The 22915-nt window shown below is 38.2% G+C and overlaps 2 protein-coding genes, 1 non-coding gene and 1 pseudogene across 4 annotated transcripts in view; 3 read left to right on the plus strand and 1 right to left on the minus strand.

The window, feature by feature from the left end:
• Nucleotides 1-22915, minus strand: part of Ophn1 (oligophrenin 1) — a 378262-nt gene that overhangs the window by 281936 nt on the left and 73411 nt on the right. The gene's annotated exons all lie outside the window — the stretch shown is intronic.
• Sp3-ps2 (Sp3 transcription factor, pseudogene 2) lies at nucleotides 1427-6386 on the plus strand (annotated as a pseudogene).
• Nucleotides 7883-7989, plus strand: LOC120099429 (U6 spliceosomal RNA). Its single transcript, XR_005498613.1, has one exon. It is a non-coding gene; the product is annotated as a U6 spliceosomal RNA (small nuclear RNA).
• On the plus strand, nucleotides 8021-10864 carry LOC134484061 (uncharacterized). The gene has a single exon (XM_063280435.1). The coding sequence runs from the start codon at nucleotides 8526-8528 to the stop codon at nucleotides 10527-10529; it is 2004 nt and encodes a 667-aa protein (XP_063136505.1). The 5' UTR covers nucleotides 8021-8525; the 3' UTR covers nucleotides 10530-10864.

A 22915-nucleotide genomic window follows, 5' to 3' on the forward strand; every position in this document is an offset into this window, starting at 1 on the left:
TGTTGCCCAAACATTAGGTGGCCAATGACTTCAGTAGGTTCACAAAAAAAGTATACCCGCTTTACAGAATTTCTAAATCTAAAATGTCAATAAATAAGCAAACGGTGAACCTTGTCAGCAAACTCTGGAGGTAAGAAATGATTTAATTTTATGAATGGACAAGTTTTATTATTTTGAAATACTTTCAAAAGATTCTATTTCTATTTTATGCATATATATTGCCCTCATACATGTCTATACACCATATGAAGTGCCTGTTGAGAATTAGCTGTGGGATCCTCTGGAAAGGTAGTCATAGTTGATTGTGAGCTGGCATATTGGTAATAGGAACTGAACCCAGGTTCTCTACAAGAGCAACAAGTACTCTTAAACGCAACCATCCTTTTAACCCCTGTACACTTCTTAATTATACTTTGTACACACAGGCATCAGAGGACAACTTCCAGGGTCACTTCCCTCCCTTCTACCATATCGGTTCCAGAGATCAAACACAGGTTGTCATATGCCATTACTTACCAAGCCAATGCATAGGCCCAATGTTTAGGTCTTAAGAAAACATGAGACAGACACAGAAACAGTAGACAGTTCATGTACAAAACCAGTATGTATTTAATGCAAATTATCTCCTGAAATTTACCATGAAATTAGTAACAAAATGGGAGGTGGTTTCAAAATAATTTTTTTTACACAAAACCCTGCCTATCGTTTCATCACTTGAAAGGTACTGGGAGAAGAATTTGTAATTCAATGCTAACCTTGGTTACATAGCCAGTTCAAGGACACCCTGGGCCACATGAGATCCTGTCTTTTAAAACATAAACAAAACAGGACGGAAGCTATGGCTCAGTGATTAAAGGTACCTCCTGCTAGATCCATCCCCGTGGCAGACTACTTGCTGTCCTCCCCTTCTGCCTCTATTCCCTTGAAACTGTGCAGAACTCTCTAGGATGCAGTCTTCCTTCCACACCCCATCACTGTGTGTCACCTACCAATATCTAGATGTCCTCTCTCTACTTGAGACCTCTGACACTGGCAACCTGAAAACTAGTAGGTGTTCTTTACTTTCCTTGCTGTCCTGCATTTGAAATTACCCAGTCTCATCCACAGTCCTGGAACAGACTCCACCCACTAGGGATTCTACCTAATCTCAAGGCCTCTCTCAGTCCCAGCCCCACTTCAAGTCCATCTTTATTCCTGTCAGTCCCCCCCCCCCCCCGAGGCCACATCTAAAAAGAACTCAGAAGTACTCCCTACCAGGCAAGCCATAGCCACTTTGTTTTTCTAATATCCAGAGAGGGCAACAGAAACGGAGAAACTTAACCCCCACCCAAGGACAAACAGATATCAACACTGAGAATCACAAGCATCTCAAACCCAGATGCCTAGACACCAGCACAAAAACACAATCATGAGCACCCAACACAATATGACTCCACCAAAACCCAGTACCGCTACTACAGTAGCCCTGAGAAATGCAATATATCTGAAGCACAAGACAAGGCCTTCACAATAGCTACCAGGAATATATTCAGTGACCTTTATGAAGATATGAATAAATCCACTAAGGAAGTCTGTGAAAACACAAACAAGCAGTGGAATGAAATGATGACGACAGTTCAAGACAGCAAGGTAGAAAACCCCCAATTGGTGCAAAACTGGGAATGAAAACTTCAGGAAGTCAAACAACGGTAAGTCTCACCAACAGAAAATCTCAGGCACTAAAGATACATTAAAAGAAATGTATACCTCAGTCAAAGAAAATAGTGAACAAAACATGAGGAAATCTGGGACACTATAAAAAGATAAAATCTACAAAAATAATGGAAATAGAAGAAGGAGAAGAGACCCAGGTTAGAATTACAGAAAACAACAACAACAAAAACAGAAGAAAATTTTACAAACCTAAAGAAAGAGTGGCATACCCGGGGAGGCCCCAACCTCTCAGAGGCAAAAAAGGGGAGGGACTCTGAGGGGAGACCAGGAGGTGGGACAATGTTTGGGATGTAAATAAAAACAACAACAAAAGAGACACATTTGAAAACAGGATCCATCCTTCTGTTGTATCCAAGAAACACACTTTACATCACCACAGGGTAAAAGGATGGGAAAAGATGTGCCAAACAAATGGACCCAAGAAGGAAGCAGAGTAGCCATTTTTATTATCTGACAAAATAGACTTCAAGCCTAAACTAATCAGAAGAGACAGGGAAGAGTACTGCATACTCCACAGAAAAATCCATCTAAAGGACAGTGCAATTTTTAACATCTGTGCATCAAACACTAGGGCATCCAAATTTGTAAAAGAAGTACATCTGCCTCTTAAATCATATACTGACCCTCATACACTAATACTTGGTGACTTCAATATCCCATTCCCACCAAACTAAAAACTAGAATGTTTCAGGAACTAACTGATATTGTAAACCAACTAACTTTATAGATATTTGCAAAGCACTTCACCCGAACACAAAAGACTATATCTTCTAAGCACCTCATGGAACTTTCTACAAAACTGATTACACTGCTCAGAAAGCAAGGGTCAACAGATAAAAGAAAATTGAAATACCCTATATCCTATTCTGACCATCACAGATTAAAGCTAAATATTAATAGAAACAGAAAGTTTACAGACTTATGGATACTGAACTACTAAATGAAAAATCTGTCAAGGTAGGTACTAATAATAGTTAAAACTTTTAAATATTGAATGAAAATGAAAACACAATATACCCAAACTTATAAGACACCATGAATGTGTTTCCAAGAGCCAAGTTCATAGCACTATGTGCCTTTATAAAATAATTGGAGAGGTCTCATATTAGCAACTTAAATGGCAAAACTGAAAGCTTCAGAAGAAAAAGAATGAACGACATCCAAAAGGAGTAGACAACAAGAAATAACCTGACTCAGGACTGAGATAAAATATAGACAAAAATGATACAAAGACTCAGTGAAACTGAAGAGTTGGCTCTTTGAGAAAACCAGGAAAATTGATAAAACCTTGACCAAATTAAAGATCCAAATTAACAATAAGGAAACAACCCAATTGAAAACAGTAGTAAGATGATCTAGGCTCATACCTATCATCATATGCTAGTGGGGATATGGAAGATTACCACTCTTATTACTGGTGAGAATTAAAAATGGTGCAGCAGGTTGGGAAGACAATTCAGCCCATTGTAAAACTAAACAATAACCTGACATGGTGGGCCAAACCTACAATTCCAGCTGTTAGGAAGCTCATGCAAGAAGATCTTCAATTTGAGGCCAGTCTAAGCTACATAGTGAGTTCCAGACCAGTGTGGTCTGCATAGGAAGACCTTATCTGAAAATAGTAATAATATTTTAAATCTACCTAAATAAAACAAATCATAGTAATCACAGTCCTTGCTATTTTACCACATAAAAAACATATTACCAGGTCACCCTCTTCCCTCCTTTTGGGCTGGAGGCCCCACATTTTATGTTTTCCGCACAGTCAATCAAAATAGGAAAAAAAAATCCCAGGACCTCTCTGGCCTTGGCCGCTGCTTCCCACATCCTCTCGTGCTGCTGCCTTTGCTTCTCACCATATGGAAGGCAGCAGGAAACCCCACCTGAGGTCCTAAACAACACTATGACTGACAGGTGATTTGGCTTCTGCACAGTTAGGAGCACTAAACTGATGGGAGGTTTTGTCAGCTACACCTACAACTATAAAAGATGGAGCCCGTAATCTAGTACAGATTCCAGGTGCTGCTACTTCAAGTGGGCAGTATGTCCTTCCCCTTCAGAATTTGCAGAATCAACAAATATTTTCAGTTGTACCAGGATCAGATTCATCAAATAATACAGTGTCCAAACGTTCAATATCAAGTAATACCACAGATTCAGTCAACAGATGCTCAGCAGGTTCAGATTGGCTTCAAAGGCTCCTCAGATAATGGGGGTATAAATCAAGAAAGCAGCCAAATTCAAATCATTCCTGGCTCTAATCAAACCTTACTTGCCTCTGGACCACCTCCTGCTAATATCCAGAATCTTGTACCACAGACTGGTCAAGTCCAGGTTCGGGGAGTTGCCAATTGGTGGCTCATCATTTCTTGGCCAAACTCAAGTAGTTCTCAATGTGCCTCTTGGTCTGCCAGGAAATACTACCTTTGTACCAATCAATAGTGTCAATCTAGATTCTTTGGGACTCTCGGGAAGTTCTCAGACAATGACTGCAGGCATTAATGCTGATGGACATTTGATAAACACAGGACAAGCTATGGATAATTCAGACAATTCAGGAAGGACTGGTGAGCGGGTTTCTCCTGATATTAATGAAACTAATGCAGATACAGATTTATTTGTGCCAACATCCTCTTCCTCACAGTTGCCTGTTACAATAGATAGTACAGGTATATTACAGCAAAACACAAATAGCTTGACTACTACTAGTGGACAAGTCCATTCCTCAGATCTTCAGGGAAATTATATCCAGTCGCCTGTTTCTGAAGAGACACAGGCTCAGAATATTCATGTTTCTACAGCACAGCCTGTTGTACAGCATCTACAATTAGAAGATTCTTGACAGCCAACCAGTCGAGCCCAAATTGTGCAAGGTGTTACACCACAGACAATCCATGTGTGTAAGCCAGTGGTCAAAATATATCACAACAGGCTTTGCAAAACCTTCAGTTGCAGTTGAATCCTGGAACTTTTTAAATTCAGGTACAGTGACCCCGCTTCTGGACAGATAACCTGGCAAACATTTCAAGTGCAAGGGGTCCAGAACTTACAGAATTTGCAAATACATAATACCACCGCCCAACAAATTACTTTGACGACTGTTCAGACACTCCCGCTTGGTCAAGTTGCAGCAGGTGGAGCAGTTGACTTCAACTCCAGGTAGTCTAAGCACTGGTCAGTTGCCAAATCTACAGACAGTTACAGTAAATTCTATAGATTCTATATATCCAGGAGAGAATGCTGACAGTCCTGCAGATATTAGGACCAAGGAGGAAGAGCCTGATCCTGAAGAGTGGCAGCACAGTGGTGATTCTACACTGAATACCAATGACCTAACACACGAGTACAAGTGGTAGTTGAAGAAGGGGACCAACAACATCAAGAAGGAAAAAGACTTTGGAGGGTAGCGTGCACCTGTCACAACTGTAAAGAAGATGGTGGGAGAGGTACCAATCTTGGGAAAAAGAAGCAACACATTTGTCATATACCAACATGTGGTAAAGTCTATGGGAAGACCTCACATCTGAGAGCACATTTATGTTGGCACATCTGGGGGAGCACCCTTTTATTTGTAACTGGATGTTTGTGGTAAAAGATTTACACTGAGTGACGAATTACAGAGGCACATAAGAACACATACAGGTGAGAAGAAATTTGTTTGTCCAGAATATTCAAAACCCTTCATGAGAAGTGACCTCCTTGCCAAACATATTAAAACACATCAGAATAAAAAAGTCATTCACTCTAGCTGTACAGTGCTAGCATCTGTGGAAGCTGGGAGAGATGATACCTTGATTACTGCAGGAGGAACAACACTTATCCTTGCAAATATTCAACAGGGGTCTGTGTCAGGGATAGGAACTGTCAATGCTTCTGTCACCAGCAATCAAGACATCCTTACCAACACTGAAATACCTTTACAGCTTGTCACAGTTTCTGGAAATGAGACAATGGAGTAAATACACAAATAGTTATTCCTTGTGGTTAACTTTATACAGTAGTAAGAATATTGTTTCTAAAAAAAAATAGTGGTTCCTCTTACACTTCCCTAGTGTTTGTCTTGGACTTGAACCAGATTCTAAGTTTTTGTCATGATACATGAGCGTCTGCCAAAGGTATATTGCTTTATAATTTGGTTTCCAATGTGATATTCTTAAGAGATGGCATGGCTTTTAAGAGGCAGAACATAATGGAAGCCAGTGAAAACTTTAGCCTCAGTAGGTAATAAGGGAGTTTTCAGGGACCCTCAGATATTTTAAGTGCAAGTTGTTATAAAAAGTCTAGTCCTTCCACATTTTCTCTTTGGCTTCCTTCCATCATGTAATCTCTCCCTCTCATGCACACTCCCACAATGGTGCCATCTCACCATCTCCCGTGATCTTATGTAGCTACAGGGGTAGATGCCAAAGAGAGAATCAATGCAACTGTATGATATTGGGCTGTGAGTTGTTTGACTGTGATTTAAGTAAACCCTTCATAAAACATAATCTCACTTGTTTTTTGAGGACAAGAGAAAATGTACAAGTATGCAGGTTTGCTCTAGTCAGTCTTCTCACCACACCAGATGTCATCATTTACTATTACAATTTACCACCAGTTCCTAAACTTGGAGACAAGGTGACTTTATATGTCTCTTTATAACATTGTAGGGGAACTTTAATTTTCAATATCCCAATATCTGTGGTTAGTTTTTATATCAGTATGATGTCTATTTCTTCATTTATAAAACAATGATAATAATATTGATCTCAGAATATTATTTAGAATTAATTGAAGTGTTTCGGATGTGTTACCAAACAGAATGCATGGTATGTAATGGAAGTGTATTAAAAATATTAATTATCAGAAAAATTCTTAAGATGCCTTTTTATTGATGTGCAAAAATTTTTTGGATTGACAGTAACTTGGTTATACATGACACTGAAATGCCTTTGTATGATATCCCATGGTACATTAAAAATGGTAAAATTTGTGTGGGCTTTGTAGATACTTTTGGAATCTAGAAGAAATGAAATTTTTACCAAGTTATATAAAGAGAACATTGAATTTAACAATGCAAACGGTAGTCTAACCAAATGCATCAATACTGTGTAATTTAGTGTAAAAATGAGAAACTGTTGGTATTTGTTTATTGTAAGATAAAAACGTTGGTGGGTAAAAGAAATCATGGTATAAATTTTTGTAATTTTCTTGATTGCAGGAATTTTTTTATAAATAAATGACAAACCAAGTTTCCAAGCAAATGTTACATAGAGTAGGTTTTACTTAGCTTATCAATTTGTCATTTTGAACCTAATTATTTTAATTAGGTTAGCTGTATAATATTTTAAGTATTGCTCTTATAAGATTTTGAAAACTACATTTTAACATGGACCTTTAGGGACAGTCACCTTTTAAATCCTGTTGAAAAGCCATGTTTAAGATTTAATTTGCCAAAATAATGTCTTGTTAATATTCATTCAATAATGAGGTTGGGCAATATAACCGATATTTTAAAAAAGTCAAAAATGTGTAGGTTGAAGCATTTGGGTGGTAAAATGTTCTAGTGAATTACCCCTTTTCCTGAAGTTTGGAGGACCAAAAAAAATAATAATAATAAGGTGCAGTGTGTCTTAGCCAAGATTTTTTTTTTAAATTCAATCTTGTTTCCAAAACTATGTCTGCTAGGGCCTTAAATGCCATTGTTGTAAACTACCAATGAAGTATAACATATGAAAACATAACAAAATCACTTCCACAGTGACGATATACTCCAACTGTATGGATACTAGTCATATAAACTGGAGACTTTATGATATTTAAGTTTTTTTTTAATCTAGGTAGTCTGCACTTAAATATCAACCATTTTCCTTTGTTGTTTCCTCCCTTAAAATGTGTATGTATCTAATACATTTAAGAAATTTATGTTTTATTGTGCTGTGTTTTTAATTACTGTTTATACTTTCAATTAAAAATGTACAAAATAAAATTACCTTGCTGTTAAGAGCTCTACAATTTTCCTACATATATGTATAACTACAGCAGTTCATCTATTTCAGGAAGTTGGATTCTGTTCATTTGTTATCTTGAAGACCTCCTCAGATTTAAAGGCTATTTACTGTATTTTAAAGTGTATTATAACAGTGTAGTTGTTAATAAAACAATTTTTTCTAAAAAAAAAATATTCCCAGTGGTCACTTTGTTGGCACATATACTAAAGTTGAAATGATATGGAAAATTCTAGCATGCCACTGCACAAGGATGGCAGGCACATTTGTAAAGCAGTTATACTTTTGTAAAATATGTGCTATGTGTAAGTGAATATCTTATTTTTTTATTTTTTAATGTTTTTATACAAATTTTTAGTTGAAATTTTCTAGGCAACAAAAACAGTCAAAATTCATAAAATATGTCTACACAAAAATCTGCTCAAAGACATTTATAACGTTGTTATTCATGAGTTATAAAACTTGGAAGCAACAAAATGTCTTCAATTTAGATGTGTAGGTAAGTAAACAAATGTGATGCCTATGGACAGAGAACGAGAACCATGAGGAAAAGAGATGAGCTTTTTTCAACCACTGTTTTCTTGAGTAGAGAAATGGTTGTGTTACTTTTCACTATCAGTTGTGTTCTCTCACTATCAGTTGTTTAAGTATGCATGTGAGAAAGTAGAGCGGATTATAAATAAGAATCATTGGAAATGGGGAAAACAGGAAACAGAAGCCAGACTAGCCCCCCTCCCCCCCGGAAAGGCTGTTAACAGTCGGGTTATATCCTATGAACCGGAAGTACCTCCTGTTGAACGGACTACCTATTGTCTGGAGCCCCAGATGAAACACAATTTAGCTGCGGGCAATAGGATCTTCCACAGCAGCACCAAAAAGTCTATCAATCTTCAGGTGAGCCAATACCTGCCTTTCCCTAAGGCCTCTCTTTTTCTAAGACCACCAAATCCAAAGACTAGTTTTCAAATGCTTACTAGAAGCTCAGCAAAAATGTTCCACCTCTCCATGGCAAAGACCGAGGACTCCATTCGCGCAGGCGCGGAGATAGCCAGTCCTAGACGCTCAGTTAAGAAAAGGAAACAGGTGGCTGACTTCAAGACTAAGAACCAAAAAAGACTCAGGGAAGATAAGCAGGGTCATCGGGACATGCCAACCCAGAAAGAAGACACAGAGGTATCCAATGGGGCTTTTCTGGCCCTCGGAGAGAAAGCAGAAACCTCTAGAAATCCACAAATAAACCTACAAGCCTCTGACCTAAAGACCGTAGCCATGACAACACGCTTGGCCGCTGCCAGAAAGACACAGTCTTTGTGTGACCCAGTGACCACAGCCATGGTCAAACGCAAGTCCATTCACACAAAGAGCCAGTTGAAGCCTGGTTCTGCGACTACATCCATGTCCATGGGATCAGGCATTGCCAAAAAGAGGCCATCTTCAGTAGGCCTAATGACCAGAGCCGTGAGTACACGCTTGGCCATTGCCAAAAAAGGTCAGTCCTTGTCTGGCCTGGTGACCAAAGCCATCGCCACATGCTCGGCTGGTGACATAAAATGTCCCAAAGCCATGGTCACGCCATCAGCCACAACCAGAAAAAATGAATTTCCATCAAGCCTGGTACTTGCTGAAAATGGTCTGACTTTATCTGACCTAGTGACCACAGCCAAGTCAACAGACTTGACTGTTACCAGAAAGAGTCGACTGCTATCTGGTCAAATAACTGCCCCCGTTGCCATGCATTTGGTGGCTGCCCAAAAAAGCCAGTCTCTGTCTGGCCCAGTGATAACTGCTACATCCACTCAGTTGGCTGTTGCTAGCAGAAGTCACTCTTCATTTTTCCATGAGACTACAGACTTAGACACACCTTTAACAACTGCTACTACAGGACGATCTCCATCTTGGGATACAACTAACAAGAAACAACCAGTTACAGAAACAACTAACATGGAGAAGCTAGTCTCAGAGGAGATAGCCAAGAAATGGCAACCTACCTGCAAGAAAATTGCTCCTGAAAATCAGCTGCGTTTCAGTGTAAGGCTGACAGAGAGTTCCTCCAGATTCAAAGATATTGTGGTAAAGAAGCAAGATGGCTTCACCCACATTTTTTTATCCACAAAATCATCGGAAAATAACTCACTTAACCTAGAAGTGATGAAAGAAGTTCAGATTGCTCTGGCCAAAGCTGCTGATGATGACAGCAAGCTGGTATTGCTCAGTGCCATTGGCAGTGTCTTCTGTTTTGGCCTTGATTTTGCTTCTTTTATACACTGTCTCATCAGGAACAAGAAAAGAGAAAGCACTAAGATGGCAGGAGCGGTCAAAAAATTTGTGAATACTTTCATTCAGTTTAAGAAGCCTATTATTGCTGCCGTCAATGGCCCAGCCATGGGACTGGGAGCATCTATATTACCTCTTTGTGATATGGTTTGGACAAATGAAAAGGCTTGGTTTCAAACCCCCTATACCATCTTTGGACAGAGTCCAGATGGCTGTTCCAGCTTCACATTTCCCAAGATTATGGGAGAAGCTTCTGCAAATGAAATGTTACTCGGTGGGCGGAAGCTAACAGCACAGGAAGCATGTGATAAGGGCCTGGTCTCCCAGGTATTTTGGCCACAGACCTTCAACCAAGAAGTCATGATTAGAATCAAGGAGCTCGCCTCCTGTAATACAGCTGTCCTGGAGGAGTCAAAAGCCTTACTGCGCTTTAACACTAAGTTGGAGTTGGAGCAGGTCAATGAGAGGGAGTGCACAGTGCTGAAGAAAATTTGGGGCTCTGCAGAGGGGATAGATGCCATATTAAAATACTTGCAGAAGAAAATGGAGTACTGATTGACTGGACTGCCACAGACGACACTGGAGCTGATTTAAGTAGAACTGGTTTAAACACTATGACACTCCTGGCTCCTAGTTATGGATACTTACTCTTAAAAGTTTGAAACAAGTTCACCTGTACCTCATGCATAGAAGTAGGAATGTATCACCTAACCTCTTACCAAAGAGTGTTAAAGAACTGTGACTTTAAAATAACTAACTGCAAAGTACCTTTAATCAAACATCCTTATCTTACATCCATATACAGAAATTATGAAAAGACAATGGTGAGCACCAGTTTGACTAATACTATGTTATTAAAATGTGTGAGTATATCTGAAAAATATATAAAACGTCTGATGTGATTTTTGTTTTCATTTCTTTTCCTTTGGACATGAAATTTGTTTTCGTATTTTCCTTCCAGAACAAAGAATCTAAATGATATTAGCCAGAATCGCATACCTTTCTAAATAGACAGTCATAAAGATCAGAGTCATTTATTTGTCTCCAAGAAGAGAGACTAAACCCTAAGAATGGGAAATTCAAAAACAATAAAAAGGGGAATAAAAGCTTGTAGGAAAAAATATTGCTGGTGAAAAATCTCAACATGCACTTAGGGTTTATGTTAAAATATCAGCTGCTTCTCTCTTTGTTATGGATGTCCAGCTTATAATCAGTTAATATGAAGAGACCTCTGTCTCTGGAAGAACATTTGAGCTGTAGCATCAGTGTGTGACTGAGTAGCTTAAGTATGAATGGTAAAGTTAAATTAACAGCTTCTTGTTGCTGGGTGAAAAGTATTCCTATATACAAATCTTGGTTTGCTGTTTGCATATCAGATTGGTATGTTGCACCGATAAAAAAAAATAAGTTTATAGAGTATAATTTTAGGTTCACTTAAGGTATATTTTATCTAATAAGGTAAAAATTACTTCTGCATGTTATTAACTACAGTGAAAATATTACTTTATATACAGCTTTGACTTGTATACAAATAAGATTGATGTATTGCACCAGAAACTCTTTATATTTATAAAGTATAACTTCAGTTTCACTTGGAGTAAATTTTATTTCGTAAGGTAAAATTCTTTTGATACTATTATACAACTTTTAAAATTACTTTGTACTTGACATTTAATGTTCACAGTATTAGCTGTAATATATCTACTAAAAACTAAGTACTACGTCTAAAAGTTCCCTGTGAAAGTAGACAGGTTCGTTCCTTTCAGAAATGGAGATTGATTTTCCCAACTCTGGAAAATTATTGTTAGGCTACTAAAATTGCATAACTTTTTAATTTTCTGACAAGCCTCATTTTTAAAAAAAAAAAATCCTAAGGTTTTAAACTTAGAAATGGCCATCTTCTGACCAGTGAGAAAGCTGTACAGTATGGAAATATGATGTTAGTTTGGATTGACTGGTAACCACAACTTTAAAAACGTTTTCTTTAGATTTATGATTTTATGTGTAGGGATGTTTTGTCAGCATGTTATATATGTCTATGCAACACAAGCATGCCTGATGCCTGAGGTAAGAAGAGGGCACTGCATACCCTGGGAGTGAATACAGATGGATGTGAGCTACAGGGTGTATGCTGGAAATCAGAGCTGGGGCTTCTGTAGCAAGTACCATCTTCTCCAGCCCCAAGGTACCACACTCTTATGACTAAAGCCTACTTTTCCATTCTGTAGTGCAAACTATATAAACGTAGTTAATCTGTCAAGTTTTATGGAATGAATGTTCAGCTGTGAAAACTGGTTACAACTAAAATATCTTCTGCTTTTTTGTTTTGAGACAAGATCTCATATAGCCTAGGATGACCTCCAACTCATTATGAGCCATGACTGGCCTTCAACTCCTGATCTCCCTGTCCCTTCTTCTGCTGTGCTAGGATTACAGGCCTGGACCACCACACCCAGCTCTGCAATCTATACATATAAAGTGGTACAAAATGTCATGTACCCATTACTAATATGAATTTCCTGTTCATAATTTACTTATAACGTCCTTAAGATTTTTCATATAGTTAGCTTCAAGTAGCATTGTTTATGTGAACTATAACTATTACTACTAAATTACTTTTAGGTATGAATTCATTTTAAATTATAGCAGCAAAACAATTATATACCAATATTAATAATTAATGAGGATAAATTTCTTTTATAAAATGAGAAGTACATTAAGAATTGTAATTATGTTGCAATTTTGCAGATCTGTTTAACATCTGACATAATGAAATACCTAGACTATCATGTGTGCTCGTGAATATGTTGAGATTCACTTAGGTTGTTTGTTTTGCCTTTTTATTATTTGCATGAGGATATACGAAGTATTTAGTTGGAAAAGGAAAAAAGCAAAACCTTTCAGATAATTATAGCGATCTTTGTTGCTGCCACATTTTATTGTTACATCACCACCTAGGTTTGGGAAATGTGTAAGGAAAGAGGGTTTGTTCAGCTTACCATTCGAGGAGCTGTAGTCTATAATTAAGATGCCTCATCTGTTCAGCTTCTAGTAAGGGCATTCTGGCAATAGGACAACATAGAAGCATGGTAGCATGGTAGGAATATTATGCAAGAGGAATGGAGCTGTTACATGGAAAGACAGGAAGCCAACAGTTTCAGGGTAATACTCTAATGAAAAAAATCACTATCAGTCCTGAGAGTTTCATAATGCCTAGTAAAGGCAATGCTACCAGCACCTAATTGCCTTCTATTCAGACCATCTCTTAAATATTCCATAGCCTCTGAATATAGCCAGACTACTATACCAAGCTTCCAGCACATAAACTTCTAAGAGACACATTCAAATTGTAGGCAAAGCATAAAGCCAACTAAAATCTTACAAAGAATAGTTTCTCAAAGATTAGTGGCAATGTGTAAATCCAAAACTGTGTCAGTAACCTTTTCATATTTCTAGCCCCAAACTGATCTTGGATTTTTAATGGATCTCAACCCATGAGTGAATCTTCTGCATATGTATAATTTTATAGCAGCATGCATTAGAAATGCCAGAATGGGATAATTGTGGCATTTAGGGTTGGAGAGATGGCACAATGGTTAAGAGCCCCCAAACCATTTCCAAACACCCATGTCAGACAGCTCACAACTGCATATAACTCCAGTGCCAGGGAGATGAAAAGCCTCAGGCCTCCAAGGACATCTACAAATAAATATGCACACCCACACAGAGACACAGTTAAAATAATATGGTAAATCTTTAAAAGCATATGAGGCCTCCCTAGAAAATGCATTTATGTACATATGCTTAATATTGTTTTGATCATATTTACCCCATTATCACATCTTGCCCCATCCAACCCCTGCTTAATCTTCTCTGCAAATATGCCCCCTTATAATTTTAGAACATTTCTATGTGTATTGACCCAGTGAGCTTAAGTAGGGTTTTCTGTAGGAGCGTGGCCATTTTCGCGGTAGTGCCACCACTGAAGAAAATATTTTCACATTCTTCATAAACTGTTAACTGTTTAGAATTCCTCAGAAACTGAGCAGCATCATGAGCCCCTCCCACTTACAAAACTGGGTGTTGATGGGTCCAGTTCTTACCCAAGGAATCACAGTTGCTGTGAGTTCAAGAGGACAACAGCCATAACATCCATAACATATAATACGCCTAAAGTTGTTGTTCCACATCTCTCCCCACCTCCGTCCTCCAGCTCTCAGATTCTCTAGCCCCTCCTGTGATGCTTCCACAGCATGAATGGTTTGGAAAAACTGTCTCATTTATGGTGGGGCATTCAACAGTCATGTGTTCTCAGTAATTTAATGAGTTATGACTCCCTGCACTAATATATAAAGGAGCTTTGTTGAGCAAACCTGCCAGCAGCACTATTCTATAGTCGTGAACATAGTTACCTAACAAGACAATTTGACAAGCATATTGAATTACCTAAATGATGGTCACACTTAGTTAAGACAAAAGCAGTAGCTTCCCCAATAGGAACTATGATACCCCCCAGCCATGGGCTTTGTGTAGGTTTGCAGTACTGGACATAAATTCTTTTGTGTGGAATGGCAACAAAGACAATCAGACAATGGTTGGTCACTGCATTACAGATTTGTCACTAGTATAGAAGTGGATCGTCCTGCCTGGTGCTCAGTATTATTGCAAATAAGGTCAACAGCGGAGTTAAGACTATTGAGAACAATTTTTCTACTTCTACTCAACCCAGTATTGAAAGTTCTTGGCAAGTAAAAGAAAAAAGAGCCATTCATAATACAAAGGAAGAAGGAAAACTGTATCCACCAAAGATACAAACTTGTATATAGAAAGTTGCAGAGGTTAATAAAAGTATTAGAATTAATAAGTTTAGCAAATAAAAGCATGAGAACAATTTGAAAAGGAAGTTGAGAAAATAGTTCCATTTAGAATAGTCTAAAATACAAAATACTTTGGAAGAAAGTTAAATAAGGCAAAACATTTGTACATATACAACTACAAAATACTGACAAAATTAAGGACATGAATAAATGCAAAACATAAGTGTTTATAGATTGTTTATGGTGTTAAAATGTAATAACATTAAGACAAATATATTTTTGAAAGCAACTTACAGATTCATTGCAAACCATATGAAAATCCAATAGTGTATTTTACAGGAATATAAAACTCCATCCTAAAATCAAAATGTAATCTCAAAGAACTCAAAATAAACAAAATCTTTAAAATTTCATATTTATTTAAGTACTAATAGGGCATGCACACACCACAGGACATATGTGGCAGTCAGAGGACAACTTTTAGGAGTCAGTTCTCTCCTTCTACAGTGTGGTCCTGGGAAGAGAGCTCAGGTTACTTGGTAACAAATACTTACCTGCTGAGATATCATCGGTAAGAAATAAAGTTGTCAGTGTCATAGTTACTGATTTCAAAACTTATAGCAAAAACATTATGATTAAACCAATACAGAAGAAGCATCAAGGACATTCATTTAGAGCCATTTAAAAGAATTCAGTGGCCAAATGAGAAAGCCTAAAATTTATGGTCAACTGAATTTCACCAAGCGTGCCAAGAATTATTTTTTGTAGCCTGGCTTAGAGCTTGCTTTGTAGACTGGGATGGCATTAAAGTGATCCACACACCTTTACCTCTGGAGTACTGGCATTAAATTCATGTACTACAATAGCTGACCAAGACTATTTAGTATAGAAACATCTTATAAACAAAATATGCAGAGTAAGCCATGATAAATTATACCATGATACCAAATTTTAAAGCTGAACTCATTTCTGAAAAATTCACACAAATTAACTGAAAATGAAATCAAACCTCTACCACAAGAGCTAAAACTACAAAATGCTGAAACTGTACGGGAAATATCCATGCCAATGGAATCGACAATTATTTCTTCAGATATAGCACCAAAAGGAAAAAGCACAAAGGAAAAATATGCAAACTTAATCTGTCAATAAAAAAACATACACAAAATGATAAACCAAGACATTGAAAAGACAGTCCCCAATAGGAGTGTGAAGACAATTATTTTTATCATATAATTCTGTATACCTTTAGCTTTTAATAAAAGAGTTACTAATAAGTAATTCGCATAGCCTATTTTTCCATTTCCATGGTTTAATAGTTTTAAGTACATATTCATAGCTGCACTAAAATCCACTGCACTGTACAAATGTGCATTAATTATAACAGTGCTCATGATAACAATAAGCAAGAGGCTATTCTCTGTGGCTCCTGTGCTCTTTCCAAGGCAGAAACTATTTTTTTTTTCAATTTTCCTACAAATGTGTGGCAGCTAAGCATTCTGCCAGGGTAAGGAAAAAGGAAGAAAAGCCAAAGAAAGTATAAAACCATTGCACTCAACTAGTACCTGGTGTGCCAGAGCTTACTGTGACTTTAGGAGCTTGCCCTCGATTCCAAGTTGAGCGTGATGACCTCTGAGACAATGCCACTTTTGTGATATTTTCTTAATTATTATCAAAAGTCAGAATCTGGCCACAGCCAAGGGAAAGATGATATTACTTGGGCATTTAATCTGCCCACCAGACTGCAGAGCTTCCTGGGTCCAGTGTATACTTAATAACATCTGATTTATTTTCTTCTGATTGTCTGAGTATAGGTCTTCTGTGATGCCCAAGAGAATATTCCAGCACTCCTTGGCACTACACGTCTATAATAAAAAATTCAGCCTTTAACAAAATGGGAACTATGGGCCCACAAAATACAGAAGGGAAAAATGACCAAACATTTCTGCCACTCGTGTTACCTCTATGCTGTCATTGTAGAACTTAAAAAGGAAATAAAGAGGAGCGTGAAGCCTTCAAATACTGAGAATAGAGGTTGCCCTGGGCCAATATACAGATCTTAAGGAAAGGAAGCTAACAGACTCTTATGCTTACACAAACTCTTGTTTACTTACAGCAGTACATCTTCCTTGGAAACAACTTCATTTCTTTAACCATAGGAAAATACTTTCAAATACTACTACATTGCTAGCTAGCCTCTGTGTTTAAAAAAATACAGAGAAGGGTAACTGGGGCTACATAATAATAATAAAATATAAATAATATAATAAAATATAATAAATAATAAAATAAAATAATAATATAACAAAAACAGCATGGTATGAGCATAAAAACAGAATCACTCATTGATGGAATAGAGTGGAGGGCCCCCATATAAACCCATACTTCCTGATTTTTAATGAAGACGCTAACACTGGAACAATCAACATTTGTAACAAATGATGCTGCTAAAACTGGATGACTGCACGTAGAAGAATGAAACTATAGCCTTATTTCTCAGCCCCCATAAAACTGAACTAATGGATCAGAGACCTCAAATATGTCCTGATAATTTGAATCTGCTAGAGAAGAAGTTAGGGTGTACACTTGAATTCACTGACATAGGAAGAGAGTTTAATGTGACTCTGATGATACAGAAATTAAGACCAACAGTTAATACCTGGGACCTGAAAAAACTAAAGGGTTTCGGTAGAGCAAAGAACATTATCACTCAAGTGAAGAGGCAGCTTAGAGAATGGGGAAAAGTTTTACCACTGATATACCTGGGAGAATATTATAATCTTTAATATTTAAAGAACTCAAAATATTAATCAAGAAAATAAATAATTCACATTTTAAAAGGACAGAGAACCAAACAGAGAGCTTCAAAGATAAAATACTAACAGCTGAGAGACATTTTACATTTTTTTCAACATCTTTAGCCACCAGGAAAGTAAAAATTGAAACTACCTTAAAATTTCATCTCACCCCAGTGAGAATGTCAAATACTAAAAAGGAAATAATGGCATGAACGTGGGCAAAAGGGAACACTAATACACTGCTGGTGGGAATATAGAGCTGGGCAGCCACTGTGGATATCAATACAGAAGGTTTTCAGAAAGGTCGGTGTAGATACACCATATGATCCAGCTATATACCTCTCTTTAAGTATATATCTAAAGAACTCCATGCCATAATCTAGAGATACCCGCTCGTCCATGCTCATTGATTCTCTATACACAATAGCCAGGAAGAAGAAAGAGCCTACATGTCTATCAGGTGATGGATCATGAAATGATCTACACAATGGGGTATTATTTAGCTATTCAGAAACATGATATTGTTAAGTGCAGAAAAGTATATTTGATAGTAAATGTATAAAATCCAGTGTGAGGCTTCCACAGCTTCTGTTCTGAATGAATGACTGGTCGAACTATGTAGAAATTCATTGACTTTATTTCCAATGTTCTTATAAGAAAGTCTAAAACTTTCTTAAAGTGAAATTATAACTAAATTAATTATAACTAAATTAAAACTAAACTTAAAGTGAAATTATAAAACTCACAAATAAATGGATGACACTAGAAACATTCATTCTAAATAAGATAACTCAGACCCAGAAAGACAAATGCTACATTTCCTTCCATTGGTGGATGTTAGCTTTGAATCTTAAGAAATGTGTTTCCTTCCTGGTTGCTGCCGCTGCAGAGAGCCCCTGGGCAGCACCCCACGAGCGAACCTGAGCCTCGGGACCACAGGTAAGACCAAATTTTCTGCTGCAAGAAAGCTGCCTGGTGAGCTTGGGACACACGGAAGCAGAATTTCTCTAGAACCGGGCACGTTCTGTGTTTACCGGAAGTTCCACACCCGCGGATCCCGGCCCGCAGCAGCTCTCTGCTCCCAGACCCGGTGAGAGAGAGACCCAACCGCCTGGTCAGGTGGGCACTCCTGAGGCTGCAGAGCGGAAGAGACCACCAACACTGCTCACCCCTGCCCACATCCCTGGCCCAAGAGGAAACTGTATAAGGCCTCTGGGCGCCCGTGGGGGAGCGGCAGGACCCCTGCCGGAGACACCGCAGGACCCTGAAGGAAACAGACCGGATAAACAGTTCTCTGCACCCAAATCCCGTGGGAGGGAGAGCTAAACCTTCAGAGAGGCAGACAAGCCGGGGAAACCAGAAGAGACTGCTCCCTGCACACACATCTCGGACGCCAGAGGAAAAAGCCAAAGACCATGTGGAACCCTGGTGCACTGAAGCTCCCGGAAGGGGCAGCACAGGTCTTCCTGGTTGCTGCCGCTGCAGAGAGCCCCTGGACAGCACCCCACGAGCGAACTTGAGCCTCGGGACCACAGGTAAGACCAAATTTTCTGCTGCAAGAAAGCTGCCTGGTGAACTCAAGACACAGGCCCACAGGAACAGCTGAAGACCTGTAGAGAGGAAAAACTACACGCCCGAAAGCAGAACACTCTGTCCCCATAACTGACTGAAAGAGAGGAAAACAGGTCTACAGCACTCCTGACACACAGGCTTATAGGACAGTCTAGCCACTGTCAGAAATAGCAGAACAAAGAGTAACACTAGAGATAATCTGATGGCGAGAGGCAAGCGCAGGAACCCAAGCAACAGAAACCAAGACTACATGCCATCATCGGAGCCCAATTCTCCCACCAAAACAAACATGGAATATCCAAACACACCAGAAAAGCAAGATCTAGTTTCAAAATCATATTTGATCATGATGCTGGAGGACTTCAGGAAAGACCTGAACACACTTAGGGAAGCACAGGAAAACATTAATAAACAAGTAAAGGCCTACAGAGAGGAATCGCAAAAATCCCTGAAAGAATTCCAGGAAAACACAATCAAACAGTTGAAGGAATTAAAAATGGAAATAGAAGCAATCAAGAAAGAACACATGGAAACAACCCTGGATATAGAAAACCAAAAGAAGAGACAAGGAGCTGTAGATACAAGCTTCACCAACAGAATACAAGAGATGGAAGAGAGAATCTCAGGAGCAGAAGATTCCATAGAAATCATTGACTCAACTGTCAAAGATAATGTAAAGCGGAAAAAGCTACTGGTCCAAAACATACAGGAAATCCAGGACTCAATGAGAAGATCAAACCTAAGGATAATAGGTATAGAAGAGAGTGAAGACTCCCAGCTCAAAGGACCAGTAAATATCTTCAACAAAATCATAGAAGAAAACTTCCCTAACCTAAAAAAAGAGATACCCATAGACATACAGGAAGCCTACAGAACTCCAAATAGATTGGACCAGAAAAGAAACACCTCCCATCACATAATTGTCAAAACACCAAACGCACAAAATAAAGAAAGAATATTAAAAGCAGTAAGGGAAAAAGGTCAAGTAACATATAAAGGCAGACCTATCAGAATCACACCAGACTTCTCGCCAGGAACTATGAAGGCCAGAAGATCCTGGACTGATGTTATACAGACCCTAAGAGAACACAAATGCCAGCCCAGATTACTGTATCCAGCAAAACTCTCAATTAACATTGATGGAGAAACCAAGATATTCCATGACAAAACCAAATTTACACAATATCTTTCTACAAATCCAGCACTACAAAGGATAATAAATGGTAAAGCCCAACATAAGGAGGCAAGCTATACCCTAGAAGAAGCAAGAAACTAATCGTCTTGGCAACAAAACAAAGAGAATGAAAGCACACAAACATAACCTCACATCAAATATGAATATAACGGGAAGCAATAATCACTATTCCTTAATATCTCTCAATATCAATGGCCTCAACTCCCCAATAAAAAGACATAGATTAACAAACTGGATACGCAACGAGGACCCTGCATTCTGCTGCCTACAGGAAACACACCTCAGAGACAAAGACAGACACTACCTCAGAGTGAAAGGCTGGAAAACAACTTTCCAAGCAAATGGTCAGAAGAAGCAAGCTGGAGTAGCCATTCTAATATCAAATAAAATCAATTTCCAACTAAAAGTCATCAAAAAAGATAAGGAAGGACACTTCATATTCATCAAAGGAAAAATCAACCAAGATGAACTCTCAATCCTAAATATCTATGCCCCAAATACAAGGGCACCTACATACGTAAAAGAAACCTTACTAAAGCTCAAAACACACATTGCACCTCACACAATAATAGTGGGAGATTTCAACACCCCACTCTCATCAATGGACAGATCATGGAAACAGAAATTAAACAGGATGTAGACAGACTAAGAGAAGTCATGAGCCAAATGGACTTAACGGATATTTATAGAACATTCTATCCTAAAGCAAAAGGATATACCTTCTTCTCAGCTCCTCATGGTACTTTCTCCAAAATTGACCATATAATTGGTCAAAAAACGGGCCTCAACAGGTACAGAAAGATAGAAATAATCCCATGCGTGCTATCGGACCACCACGGCCTAAAACTGGTCTTCAATAACAATAAGGGAAGAATGCCCACATATACGTGGAAATTGAACAATGCTCTACTCAATGATAACCTGGTCAAGGAAGAAATAAAGAAAGAAATTAAAAACTTTTTAGAATTTAATGAAAATGAAGATACAACATACTCAAACTTATGGGACACAATGAAAGCTGTGCTAAGAGGAAAACTCATAGCGCTGAGTGCCTGCAGAAAGAAACAGGAAAGAGCATATGTCAGCAGCTTGACAGCACACCTAAAAGCTCTAGAACAAAAAGAAGCAAATACACCCAGGAGGAGTAGAAGGCAGGAAATAATCAAACTCAGAGCTGAAATCAACCAAGTAGAAACAAAAAGGACCATAGAAAGAATCAACAGAACCAAAAGTTGGTTCTTTGAGAAAATCAACAAGATAGATAAACCCTTAGCCAGACTAACGAGAGGACACAGAGAGTGTGTCCAAATTAACAAAATCAGAAATGAAAAGGGAGACATAACTACAGATTCGGAGGAAATTCAAAAAATCATCAGATCTTACTATAAAAACCTATATTCAACAAAATTTGAAAATCTTCAGGAAATGGACAATTTCCTAGACAGATACCAGGTATCGAAGTTAAATCAGGAACAGATAAACCAGTTAAACAACCCCATAACTCCTAAGGAAATAGAAGCAGTCATTAAAGGTCTCCCAACCAAAAAGAGCCCAGGTCCAGACGGGTTTAGTGCAGAATTCTATCAAACCTTCATAGAAGACCTCATACCAATATTATCCAAACTATTCCACAAAATTGAAACAGATGGAGCCCTACCGAATTCCTTCTACGAAGCCACAATTACTCTTATACCTAAACCACACAAAGACACAACAAAGAAAGAGAACTTCAGACCAATTTCCCTTATGAATATCGACGCAAAAATACTCAATAAACTTCTGGCAAACCGAATCCAAGAGCACATCAAAACAATCATCCACCATGATCAAGTAGGCTTCATCCCAGGCATGCAGGGATGGTTTAATATACGGAAAACCATCAACGTGATCCATTATATAAACAAACTGAAAGAACAGAACCACATGATCATTTCATTAGATGCTGAGAAAGCATTTGACAAAATTCAACACCCCTTCATGATAAAAGTCCTGGAAAGAATAGGAATTCAAGGCCCATACCTAAACATAGTAAAAGCCATATACAGCAAACCAGTTGCTAACATTAAACTAAATGGAGAGAAACTTGAAGCAATCCCACTAAAATCAGGGACTAGACAAGGCTGCCCACTCTCTCCCTACTTATTCAATATAGTTCTTGAAGTTCTAGCCAGAGCAATCAGACAACAAAAGGAGATCAAAGGGATACAGATCGGAAAAGAAGAGGTCAAAATATCACTATTTGCAGATGACATGATAGTATATTTAAGTGATCCCAAAAGTTCCACCAGAGCACTACTAAAGCTGATAAACAACTTCAGCAAAGTGGCTGGGTATAAAATTAACTCAAATAAATCAGTTGCCTTCCTCTATACAAAAGAGAAACAAGCCGAGAAAGAAATTAGGGAAACGACACCCTTCATAATAGACCCAAATAATATAAAGTACCTCGGTGTGACTTTAACCAAGCAAGTAAAAGATCTGTACAATAAGAACTTCAAGACACTGAGGAAAGAAATTGAAGAAGACCTCAGAAGATGGAAAGATCTCCCATGCTCATGG

This window comes from Rattus norvegicus, chromosome X (assembly GCF_036323735.1).
Source record: "Rattus norvegicus strain BN/NHsdMcwi chromosome X, GRCr8, whole genome shotgun sequence".
Classification (NCBI taxonomy): Eukaryota; Metazoa; Chordata; class Mammalia; order Rodentia; family Muridae; genus Rattus; species Rattus norvegicus.